A 13,717-nucleotide genomic window follows, 5' to 3' on the forward strand; every position below is an offset into this window, starting at 1 on the left:
AGTTGCAATCACAGAGACACAGAAGAAGGATGTGAAGGATACAAGCGGCTGGCTTTGAAGACTGGGGAAGGGAACCCTGGTTCGAGGATGTTGGTGGCCTCTAGAAGCTGGAAAAGGTGAGCAGATGGCTTCTCCTCTGGAGCCTCCGTTACCCTGCCCACACCTTGGTCCTGGCCCAGTGAGACCCGGAGTGCACTTCTGACATACAGACCGTTCGATAACGGATTAGTATTTAAGTGACTCAATTTATACTAACTTATTATGACAGGCTAGAAAACTAATGCAATCATTTTTTGAAAATCCCTTTGGAATAATTAGGTGTTTGGAGCTGTTCTATCTTTAGATGTTCAGAAAAACCACCTTCTAAGCAAATACCATGTAATTGTGGGAGGCCTATCTGGTGACTACAGATGAAAAAGAAAGGGACAGTCATCGTACTGTATTTTCACCAAAAATAACAAACGATTCTGATCAAGCCACTGAATCTAACTACCAATTTACAGAAAATTTGTGGGGCAGAGGAATATTTTAATATATGGGCAAACGAATAGGAAGATCTAGATGATGGGAAACTACACAGCAAATGACCCAGTTTCTTCAACCAAGAAATTGCAAAGAAAAAAAGAGAGAGTTGGCAAAGGAACCTATCTATTAAAGAAACTGAAGGGACATCAATTAGTTGCAATGTACAGACTGTATTCAGATCCTGAATTGAACAACCTAAAAAAATCCCACAAAAGCAAACATCATGGGAAAATCAGGGAAATCTGAACACTGGATGTTTAATTATATTATGGAATTGTTAACTTGTTAAGGGTGAAAAATCCCAATTTTTTAAAATCAATTCTTATCTTTTAAAAACACACTTCAGAAATATTCACCAACGAAATGATATAACGTATAAGATTTGCTTCAAAATTAACCCATGGGACGGGCAGGTGGGCCGACACACAGGTAGAACATGACGGGCTGTGAGGTGACAATTGCTGAAGCAACTGATGGGTCAAGTGGAATCATTACCTTACTCTCTCTACTGTTATATGTTTGAAATTTTCCATAGCAAAATATTATCAACATTTTAACAAGTAAGTAAAACTGAGGGACAGCTCTAGGAGCTGCAGCCTCAGGCCCCTGCTAAGCATGTGACAAGAGCCTTCAGGGCTGGGACTGTGTCTTCTTTTCCTGTGTCTTAGCCCCGATCCAGAGCCCAACTGCTGGCACTGAGCAAGTACGTAACAAACGATGTTTAGACCAAAGAATAACCAAAGGGACCTCTAGGTTTGTCTAGTCTCTGCTGGACATGTATAGTCTCTGCTAGAAATACAGTCTCTACTAGACATGTGAAAGGGCTTCCGGTCAATAGGAGACACCTTCTGAGTTCAGGCAGTAGAGTAGCAGTTGAGGTTAAACTGCCCAGTGCCCAGAAGAGCAATGGGAAATCTTTTTTTTTTTTTTTTTTAAGCTCTCTCTGGAAAAGGAGAAGTAAGGATCAAATGAGGAAAAGTTAATCACTTTATCCACAATGGAAAGGTCCTTAGATCAAGATCTGAAGAGTAGATGTTTTTATTGTTTTGAGGTCTCAGTGAAGAACTCCTGTTGTGGGGGCAGCTGTAAGAGAGGACGTCTTCCAAACAAGTTGTTTGTGAGGCTGTGACTGCAAGTGTGCACAGATCAGCTACTGAGATTTGCCTGTCCAAAACAGGGTGTGGCTCGCCACCTCCCCACCACCACTTCACATGGAAATATTTAGAGGTCTAAGGACACTTAAATCTAGAACTAACATGCAACTTTCTGCTAGAATCTATATAAAAAAATCTATAAAATAACAGTTAAGAATAGATGGGGTTAATCAAGAAACTATGTCAACAAAAACCTTCTTTCTGAGCACCTTCCCCAAGGTCTGCTGTCACCTCGACACAAGGGTCTGCACTAATCAAAAGGCTGCCTGCCTTTGTTCAACCTCAGGAGTTTCCGAGGGTCTCTAGTTAGAGCCATCACCTCGCCCATCTTATGCCTAATGTCCATCTGTGCCTCAAATTACAGCGTCAGTAACACAGAAGCCAAGATTGACTAACTGGCTGTAACTAGGCCTCGCTCTAAGTTGGGAAAGGAAGGCATTCATTGCCTTGAGTCTATGTCCTGCCAATAAATTGTTATTTTAGGATGATTTTTGAAGTGTTTCTAAGGGTTGACTAAAGTACAGAAAGGCTAATAGAGTCCATGGGCAAAGGAAAGTTGGAAATGACCCTTCATGCTTCTTTCTTTTTACCCAGTACAGGACCTGACGACGAAGCAAAGCCATGGCAACCACAGCCCATCACCAAGACTCTTGAGGCAGAGAAAAGACTAATAAGGTTTTGTACAAAGATTTACTTCCATTTTTGTGTTTATCCTTGAAAATCAACTTGCTAGGAAAGCAAAGAGGAACACGGCATTTCAAAACACAAAAGCAAAAGTAAAAAAACAAATGGACCTACAGTATGTGCTGCCACTCTCCTCCATTCCTTCATCTCCCCACCCTCCAACAAACCCCAAAGGCCAGGAGGCTTGCGAAGGGCAGGCATCTCAACAAGGACACTCTGTTTGAAAGACTCACCGACAAAAACGGGCAAGTGGCACCCTCTCGCACCCAAACTACAGCAGTCTCTGAGTGTAGCACCTTCTCAATGACAAGAATACACTTCCTAATTCAAAACAGCTTTTTCTGGCAAAAAGCAGCCATGCCAGAAAGTTCACTAGTATTATCTAGCAAGAAATGCTTTTCAGGAACCGTGGATCTGACCAATAAAGCACTGCAAATGGAAGTTGTTCTATGTGTAAAGCTGCATTGCTCTGAATTTTCTCACTTTGCTTCAAACATGGTAACAGGAGGGGTATGTAGAACTGAAGGTATAAGGGAGGCACGGTGTCTCATTTACTGGATATTTTCACAATAGAATTAGTCTTCTGCTTCTGGCAAGATGAACAGACTAGAATTACTTCTGGCTAGAAACTGGAAACACACACACGTGCGCACACATACACATGATCTCAGGCAAAATATACAAAACAACAGTTTCAAGACCCAGACCTCAGGAAGTGAAGGGAGGTGACCCCTGAGAGCTGGGAAACAAATGAGATGAGCTCTGTGACTGTCCCCAGAGCACCCCAGAGCAGCTTGGAGGGTGCTGCCCATTGTGGTGTTGGGACAGAGGGACCCAGGTGGAGCTGACCATCCCTGAGTTGAAAAGAATACAAATAGGTCAAGGGGCCTAGAGTATATAGGGCCCGGGACCAGAAAGGGGAGAGCAGCACAAAGAGAAAACCGGAGGTTTGCACAGGGTCCGCCTTGAGGCTTCAGCTGAGTATGGGTCAGGGCATTTACGTGAGGAAACAAACCACCTGAAAGGGACCTCTGAGCTCAGACAGGGTTGGACCCAGTTCCTGTTCCCACTGACCAGGTCACCACGCAGTTCACAAGGCAGAGGACAGGCACACCTCATCTTATTGCTCTTTGCTTTATTATACTTCACAGATGCTGTGTTTTTTTTTTACAAATTGAAGGCAAGACCCTCCACCAGCAAAAAGATGACAACCCACTTTATTGCAATACTCACTTTGTCGCAGTGGTCTGGAAGCAAACCTGCAATACCCCTGAGGTGTGTCTGTGCTCAGAATGGTTTGGCTCAGTAGTAGGGTAAAATACTACTGGACTGGTGTCGGCAAACATTTTTCTATAAAGGGCCCAATATTAAATATTTTAGGCTTTGTGGTTCATACAGTCTCAAGACCAACTGCTAATCTCTGGGGCTATAGCAGGAAAGCATCCACAGATGAAATAAATAAGCATGGCTGGGCTCCCATAATAGTTACAGACACTGAACGTTGAACTTCATACAATCTTTGCAGTCACAAAATAGTCTTCTTTTGACTATTTTAGAACCACTTAGAAATGTAAAGAACATTTTTAGTTGACATACCATACAGAAACAGGTAGCAGGCCAGATGCAGCCACTGACAATGGGCCTGCTGACACCCGCCCTCAGGTAAACATGGCTCTGGTCGACACTACAAAGCAGATCCAAATAACTGCATCCCAGAAAAAAAAATCTCAAGAATGTTTCTAGAAATACAAAAATATCTAGTACCAAACAAAGACAAACCTGGCTTCCAAATGAATGCTTCTGCTCTAAGATCAGAAACAAGGCAAGGACATCTGCTCTCACCATTTCTATTCAACTCAACACTGTACTGGAGTCTGAAGCAAGGGCAACAAGGCAAGAAAAATAAAGAAATAAATGGCACCCAGATTGAAACAAAGAGGCAAAACTGTATCAATTTCAAAAATAGAGCATGTCAGAGTGAATTAAAACACATGACCCAAATATATATTGTCAACAAGAACCCCACTTTAAATATAAAAGCACATATAGATTAAAAGTGAACAGTGCACTGGCCGAGTGGCTCAGTTGGCTGGAGTATCCTCCTGTACACCAAAAAAAAGGTTGTGGGTTCAATTCCTGGTCAGGGCACATACCTAGGTTGCAGGTTCGATCCCCAGTCAGGGTGCATATGGGAGGCAACTAATCAATGTTACTCTCTCACATCAATGTTTCCCCTCCCTCTCTCTTTAAACGCAGTGAACATATCCTTGGGTGAGGATTCAAAACAAAATAAATAGATGGAAAAAGATATACCATGCTAATACTAATCAAAAGAAAGCAGGATTAGCTATATTAACTTCAGGCAGAGCTGACTTCAAAGCAAATAAAGTTATCGGGCATAAAGAAGGGCAGAATATAATTTTAAGGGGGTCAATTCTCCAAAAAGATGTGATCCTTAATGTGTATGTGCCTAATAACAGAGCATCAAATCACATGAGGCAACAAGTGATCGAGCTGCCAGGGGAAATAAATGAATCCTCTATCTACTAGGAGACCTCAACATCCCTCTGTTAGAAATGGGCAGATCCAGCAGGCAAAAAACCAGTAAAAACATAAACACAACAAGATAAAACACCTCTTAACAAATTTAAAATAGAAATCATAAAATGTCTGCTCTTAGACTATAATGGAATTAAACTAGAAAATAATAACAAAAAAATAAATGGAAAACACCAAAATATATGAAGATTAAACAACACACTTTTAAATAATGCATGCTCAAAGAATAAATTTCAAAAGAGGTTTTAAAATATTTTGAACTAATGAAAACACAACTTATCAAAATTTTTAAGTGCAGCAAAAGCAATGTATAAAGGAAAACTTATAGCACTGACTGCATATATTAGAAAAGAAGAAAGATCTAAAATCAATAATCTAAGCTTCCAATTCAAGAAACTGGAAAAAGAAGAGCAAATTAACTATAAAATAAGCAAAAGACAAGAAACAAGAATTAGGGAAGAAATCAATAAAATTAAAAACAAAAAATAAAAAAAACAACTCTACTTTTTTGAAAAGATAAATGAAATAATCAATAAGCCTCTGACCAGGATAACTAAGAAAAAAGAGAAGATAAAAATTAATAATAGAAATGAAAGAGGAAACATCACTCAGATCTCAGAGATATTAAAAGGACAATAAAGAAATACTATGAACAGCTCTATGCCACCACATTCGATAACCTAGATGAAATGGACCAATTTCTCAAAAGACACAAGCTGCCAAAACTTATGCAGGAAGAAAGAGGCAATCTGAATAGACTTATATCTAAAGAAATTGAATTAACAATGAATAACCACCCCAAACAGAAAGCACCAGGCCCAGATGGGTTCACTGTTAAAGCCTACCAAACATTTAAAGAAGAAATCGTAACACTCTTCTACAATCTCTTTCCAAGGAAAGATGCAAAGAAAATACTTCCCAGCTCATTTTATGAGGCTACCATCATCATCCTGACACCAAAACTAGACCAAGGCATCTTAAGGAAAAACAAAAACAAAAAACTACAACCACTATCACTCATGAACATAGATTTTAAAAATCCTATAAAAATATTAGCAAATTAATTCCAACAACTCTAAAAAAAAGTTATACACCATAATCCAGTGGGACTTATTCCAGATATATAAGGCTGGTTCAACATTCAACGACCAGTTAAACTAATCCATAGACTAATAAACTAATCCATAAACTAATTCCACAGTCTGTGGAAAAGACTGTCCTTGCTCCCTTGTACTACCTCAGCTCTGTTGCCAAAGACCAGTTGATTATATGGATCTATTTTGGGACTCTCTATTCTGTTCCACTGATCTATTGGTGTATTTTTTTGCCAGTGTACTCAATTTTTCTTTAATTTTCTGTAGTTTGAAAATGCTATGCCTAGGTGTGGTTGGGCTTTGTGTTGTTTTTTAAATGTATCCTGCTTGCTGTTCTCTGAGCTTCCTGGGCCTGTGGTTTGGTGTCTGACATTAATATGTGGTCATTTCCAGTCATTACTTCAATATTTCTTCTGTTCCTTTCTTTCCTTTTTCTACTTATGGTATTTGTATTACAGATACAACTTTTGCAGTTGTCCCACAGTCCTTGAATATTTTGTCCTCTTGGTTCTCTTTGCGTCTCACTTTTCGAGGTTTCTGTTGAGATATCCCAAGCTCAAAGATTCTTCCCTCAGCTATTCCAGTCTGCTAATAAGCCCATCTTTCTGTTAGTGTTTTTTATCTCTACATTTCTTTTTGGTTCTTTCTTAAGATTTTCATCTCTCTGCTTATATTGCCCATCTGTTCTTCAATGCTGTCTACTTTATCCATTTGAGTCCTTAGCATATTAATCATAGTTGTCTTAAAATTGTTTAATTTATTGATTTTAAAGAGAGAGAGGAAGCAGGAGGGAGAGTAAAGGGGAGAGAGAGAAAGGAAAGACATTGACTCACTTTTCCACCCATTTATGCATTCACTGGTTGATTCCTACATGTTCCCTGACTGGGCATCAAACCACAACCTTGGTGCATTGGGACGACCCTCCAAACACCTGAGCAAGACCAAGTCAGGGCCAGCAACAGTTGTTTTAAATTCCTGGTCTGATAATTCCAACATCTCTGCCATGTCTGTTTCTGATGCTGGCTCTGTCTCTTCAAACTATAGGTTTTTTTTTTGCCTTTTGGTATGCCTTGGTTTTTTTTTTTCTTAATAGTACAAGTAAAAGGAACTGCTATAAACAGACCTTTAGTACAAAATATGGTGGTAATATGATTTCACTTATGAAATCTAATGAACAAAATAAACAAGCAAAATAGAAGCAGACTCACAGATATAGAAAACAGACTGACAGAGGGGAGAGGGGTTGGGGGCTGGGTGAAAATGGTGAAGGAATTAAGCAGTACAAATTGGTAGCTGCAGAATAGCCACAGACATGCAAACTGCAACATGGAGAAGATGGTCACTAATGTTGAGATAATTGGGTATGGGGCCAGGCAGTGGGGGGACCATTCTGGAGAGTGTGTGGTTTCCCGGCCACTTTGCTGTACATCTGAAACTTGGTATGGACTGGTACTGAATGTAAACAGTGGTTGAAAAAGAAAAACTTTTAAAAATATGGTGGTAAGGTGTGAAGAGAGCACTACAGTCCTGTGATGACATCTCCGTCTTTTGGTGAGCCTATGCTTCCAGACTGTGAACTTTCCAACTGATTCATAGTTTCTTTCTCCCCTCACCCTAGATGGGACAGGCGGCTGGGAGGCTGGGGTTGGGCATTTCCTTTCCTGCAGGTCAGTTAGACTCTGGTAATTCCCCAGCACGTTAGGTTCCAGTGAACTAGTTTCTCCTGAAGGCAGACCTTGTTAAGAAGAACAGAGTGCTCTGTTGTATTCCAAAATGGTTCCTCTCCACCTCCCACGCCTTTCAGAAAGCATGATGAGATTTTTCTCTGATATTTGTGTGAGAACCTGGTTGAGCTTCGGGAAGTAAATCTCACTAAACTGTGAGGACCCCTCCATAACTGGATCCCACTGAAGTTTTTAACTTTCAGACCTGTCCACACTAAGCCTCCAGCAACTGTTCAAGTACAGTACTGGTTCTTGTGCTGGTTTCTGCCTGGGAAGTTTTGCTTCCAAGTAAGCCAAGGCTCTCTGTATTTGCTTGTCTATTTTCTCCAGTCTTGCAAGAAGCAACTTGCTCTGTGTCCTCCCCTCTCACTAACAGATCCAAGAAGAGTTGTGGATTTTGCTGTTGGTTCAGTTGGTTGTTAGGATGTGGGGACCACATTCTAGGTCCTTACATGCAGAACAAGGAAATGGAAGTCTGGTAAAGACTTTTTACATACTACACCAAAAGCGTTGAAACAAATAATTGATAAGCTGGACTTTATTAGAATGTAAAACTTCTGCTCTGTGACTTGTGTTTTGTGGTAAGAGAAAAGACCTACCATTGAAAATAAGCAGTACAAAGGCCAAAGGCCAAAGGCCAAAACTGTAACTTTAATCTCATGGATTGTGCTAGAGACAATTAGCATGGGCCTACAGGAGACTGCACATAGAGGCTTTGTTGAATGAATGAATGATTACATCCAGCTCAAGACTGAACACAGATGACATTTCTTGGATTGCCACCAGGGGGCAGCCAATTCAGATGATGTTCACCGCCACCCACCTTCGGCCCTGGGGTCAGGGTGTGTTCGCAAGTCCTAAGCAACTGACCAGCTTTCTTCACTTCCATGTATTTTATTAAATAAATGATATATCCCTCAAAAGAATATGAAACACTTTACAAATCTGTATGACAGTGAAGACACTCTCAAGAAAATGAGCCCTGACTGGTGGGGTTCAGTGAGTTGGGTGTCGTCCATGCCTGGGTTGCAGGCTGGGTCTTCATTTGAGGGCACGTGAGGGGCAACTGACCAATGTTTTTCTCCCTCTCTTCTTTCTCTAAAAGTAAATAAAGAAAATCTTTAACAAAAGAAAATTAGAAGACAAGCCATAGAGTGGGAGAAAGTATTTGAAAAACACATATCTGATAAAGGTCTGATTTCCAAAACACGTAAGAATTCTTAATGGGCCTAAGACCTTAACAGACACCTCACCAAAAAGAAATATACAGATGACAAATAAGGATATAAAACAATGCTCCACTTATGTAAGTAGTGAAATGTAAATTAAAACAACGAGCTACCACTACATATCTATCAGAACAGCAAAATCTGAAACTGACGACATTAAATGCTAGAGAGGATTCAGAGCAACAGGAACTCTCATTTGTTGCTGGTGGGAGTGCAAATGGGACGGCCACTCTGGAAGACAGTTTGGTGGCTTCTTATAAAAGTAAATATACCCTTACCATACAATACAGCAGCCATTCACCTTGGTATTTACCCCAAGAGTTGGCAACTTATATGCACACAAAAACCTGCATGCAGATACGTACAGCTGCTTTATTCATAATTGCCAAAACTGGGAAGCAACTAGCAGATAATTTACTAGATGAATAAATAAACTTGGTATATCCAGAATTATTTAGTGCTAGGAAGAAATGAGCTATCCTATTACTGACTGAAAAAAGCCAATCTGAAAAGCTCTATACTGTATGATTCCAACTATATGACATTCTGGAAAAGGCAAAACTTGGAGACAATAAAAAGATCAGAGGTCACAAAGGATTGAGTGGGGAGGGAAGGATAATAAGCAGGCAGGGCACAGAGGATTTTTAGGGCATTGGAAATACTCTGTATGTTACTCTAATAATAGATGTGTGTCATTTATATATTTATCCAAACCTACTGAATGGACAGCATGAAGAGTGAGCCTTAAGATACACCACGGACTTTGGGTAGCTCTGATGAGTCAGTCAGTGTAGGTTCATTAGGTGCAGCATATGTCCTGTTCTGGGGGGGATGCTGGTAATGGGAGAAGACTACACACATGGGAACTACATACCTTCCTCTGAATTTTGCTGTGTGCCTAAGACTGCTCTAAAAACTTGTCTTAAAAAAATGTAAAACTGTTTTTATTTACAGAAAATATAATCACTTGTATAAAAATTCTACATATTCTACAAAAAGAAAAATTATAGAACAAATCGGTAGGTTTAACAAGGTTGCATGACCCCAGATGAATATATAAAAATCAATTGTACTTTTATATATTAGCAACAATCAGAAACAGAAATTTTAAAATACCATTGAGAATAAAAATATGAAATACTAAGAGATAAATATGACAAAAGATGTATAATACATGCACAGTAAAAACTGCAAAAGCAATGGTGAGAAAAATTAAATAAAAACTAAATAAACAGAGATATACAGGGGACTAAATGGCAATGAAAATATAAAATGAAGATTAAATTTAAACAAACAAATAAATAAATAAATAGAGAGATATGCCATATTCATGGGTCAGAAGTTTAATGTTAAAATGTCAATCCTTTCCAATTTAATCTAAGGATTCAATGTAATCCCAATCAAAATTTCAAGGTTTTTTTTTGTAGAAATTGAAAGTAGATTCTAAAATTCTCATGAAAATGCAAAAGACCCACCATTTCCAAAAAACAATTTTTTTTAAATAAACTTGAAAGAATTATAATACCTGACAAAAACTTATAAAGATGCAATAACTGAGACAGTATAGCACTGACGCAAAGGTAAGTGAAAAGATCAATGGGAAAGAACAGCCCAGAAACAGACCCACACATGTATGGTCAATTGATTTTTGACAAATGCAGAGTAATTCCATAGAGAAAGGACAAACAGATATACAAATCCGAAAACAAACAGACAAACAAACAAAAAACCAAAACCTGAATTTCTACTTATACCTCTTTATGTAAAAAATTAACTCAAAATAGATCACAGACTTAACATAACACTTAAAACTATAAAATTTTTAGAAAGAAAAGCAGCAAACCTTTATGGCTTTAGGTAGTCAAATATTTCTAACTGGATGTCATCAAAATTAAGAATTTCTGTTCTTTAAAAGATATCATTAAATAATGAAAAATATAAGCCATAGAGGGAGAAAAAATATTTGTAAAATTGTATCTGACAAATAACATATGAAAGGGTATATAAGGAAACTCTTACAACTCAATAATAGAAGACAAACAGCCCAACTAAAAGTAGGGAAACAACTTGAACATACACTTCACCAGAGAAGACGGACTGAAGGCAAAGAGGCACACACAGATTCATCAGTCATCAGGGACATTCCTGTTCAAACCACAGTGAAATGCAACACCCACCTGTTAAAACGTCTAAAATTAAAAACCTGACTATACCTAGTTTTGGTAAGGATCCAAAACAATTATAAGATATATATTTCTAGCAGTGATGTAATATAGTACAACCACTTTCAAAACTACTATGGCAATTTCTTTAAAAGCTAAACATACACCTACAATGACTCAGTCATTCCACTGGTACATATTTACCTAGGAAATGAAATTTCTGTCTATACAATGACTTGCATATAAATGTTATAGCAATTTATTTATAATATCAAAATACTCATCAGCATGTGAATGGATACAGATTGTGGTTAAGCCAAACCATGGAATACTATTCTGTGATACAAAAGGATGAAATACTGACCCATGCAACAAGGTGGATGAATCTTAAAATAACTATGCTTAGATAAAGAAGCCAGAATCCTCCCAATAGGAGTACATACTGTAGGATTCCATTTACAAAGAAGTATAGAAAACAGAAACTAGTTTACAGAGACAAAAGGCAGATCAGCAGCTATCTAGGGGCAATAGTAAGAATTACGAAGAGACATGAAGAGAGTTTTGGGGACCAGTGATTATGTTCATTGTTTTGATTACAGTGATAGTTTCACAGGTGTACACATATGTCAAAGCTTCCTGAATCATCTGCTTTGTGTGCGATTTATAATAATGTCAACAATACCTACATAAAGCTGTTTTTAAAAGTAGAATTAGAGAGAATAACCTACTTCAATACTGACATGAAAAAATGTCCATGATACATATCAAGTAAAAAATAAAATAGCTGTGGAATTACATATATCCTAATCCCATTTATGCAAAATGTGTGCTTATACTGAATATATATGTATAGAAAAAAAGCCTGAGGAATTATCCGTTCAGTTGTTTACATATTGGAGAAGCAATATGGAGAGCTTTTCATTTTATGCATCCCTGTATTGTTTGATATTATATAACCATCATGCATTCTGAAATTTAAAAAATAGAAGACAGTAAAAGAAATAATTAGCAGAGTTAAAAGCCACTGGGCAAGATAAACTTGGAGGTAAAGGCCAAAGTGACATTTTACATAAGAAAAAGATGGAGCTTGTGTTTGGAGAATAAAACTCTCACTTGTGCAGAGAAGGAGGGCACGCCTGCCCCAGATTCACCTGGGCTTATTAGCAGGCTCAGGGCTGTCTGCACGCTCTCTCCCAGGAGCCAGTCACTAGGTACCTCCATGGATGACATCAAGGTATCCTGAGGCACAAAACCACCAAGGGCTTTAAGAGACCAACAGCTCTCCCTCTGATCTTCAGTTGGTATAAGGGACACTCCAGATTCTAGGAAACACCTGAGAAGGTTTCTGAGCCCACACTCCTTGGGTGTTCAGTACCTTGGATGATTTTCTGCTGCTGTTGCCGGATTTCGTCAAAACCCAAGCCTCTGGTCTCCTCCGGCTCCTCAAAGAGCCAAGGGTTTGGGACGCCTCGCTTGGCCCCTCCCGTCATCAGGCTGGACCTAGGAACAAGATTAAATGTGTTACATAACTCAGAAAATATAGCTCTGCTGCAAATTACTCCCACAAGTGCAGAAGTGGCCAGCCTCGGGTGCTTTGAAAATTCAATTCGACCACAATTTATTGCATCCTCGTTCATGCCAGTGACTGTGCTCAGTGCTGGAGGAGACCTGTGGATGAGGAAAGCACAAGCCCGGGCCTCCGGAGAATTACAGCCTGTTAAGGAAACTATGGCAGCATGTAATACTCCTCCTAATCCTCCAAAATACATTTGAGTCAATAATCATAAATGAGGGTCTTAAATTACAAAAACACAAGGCTAAATGGAAGTGGCCTTTCTATCAGGACAAAGTCTGTCTCACAGGCTATGTGACATCAAAGGCACAAATTTCATCTCAAGAAGATACAATGTTGACCACAGATGACACAGATGACAGCACTGAAAAATGACCATATAATTTTCTATTAATGGGTATTTGGTAGCTCACAGACAGAAACACATGCAGGGTTTCAAATCTAATTTTATAAATAAAATGTAGCATTCATAACATAATAAATGAATTCTGAATCATCAACCTTAATCTTTATTCCCTCTAGTAAACCACGTGCCCCTTCTGCACCAGACACACTGGCCTCCTTGCTGTCTGAAGAACAGAGAGCACACGTTTGCAGCCCCATCTCAGTCCCATGTTTATAGGATTCTTCTCATCTCAAGCATCTCCTCTCCTGTCCCCACCTGCCCACATTCTGTCCAAGGCACAAGGACCACCTTGTTTATAAAGCTATCTCTGACCTCTTCAACCCAGATGCGAACAGTCACTTTAGAGTTCACAGGATTCACAAAAAATGATGATAACGACAACAGTGACAAGACAGTCGTACCAGTGACAATAGCAGCTACCATGTGTTAAGCATCTGTTATGTGCAGGTACAGCTCCAGGCCATTTATATGTATTCGCTCACATTATTTGTAATTCTTCCAGCCCTTTCTTTTCACATCTCTCATACTGTCTACAAATAACCGCTACCCTATTGTTGAACCTTTCACATAAACGAGCCTCATGTCTACTAGACAGAAGGCAGGAACT

The 13,717-nt window shown here is 39.1% G+C and overlaps 1 protein-coding gene across 2 annotated transcripts in view; it reads right to left on the bottom strand.

Moving 5' to 3' along the window:
* The window catches only part of STX8 (syntaxin 8), a 243,914-nt gene that overhangs the window by 177,211 nt on the left and 52,986 nt on the right, over positions 1–13,717 (bottom strand). For both annotated transcript variants that reach the window (XM_045824154.1, XM_045824153.1), the window contains exon 5: positions 12,507–12,631. In XM_045824154.1, coding sequence (XP_045680110.1) covers positions 12,507–12,631 — 125 coding nt within the window. The remainder of the gene's footprint in view (positions 1–12,506; positions 12,632–13,717) is intronic.

The sequence above is a fragment of the Phyllostomus hastatus genome, unplaced genomic scaffold (assembly GCF_019186645.2).
Source record: "Phyllostomus hastatus isolate PE091 unplaced genomic scaffold, TTU_PhHast_1.1 phas_scaffold_55, whole genome shotgun sequence".
Classification (NCBI taxonomy): domain Eukaryota; kingdom Metazoa; phylum Chordata; class Mammalia; order Chiroptera; family Phyllostomidae; genus Phyllostomus; species Phyllostomus hastatus.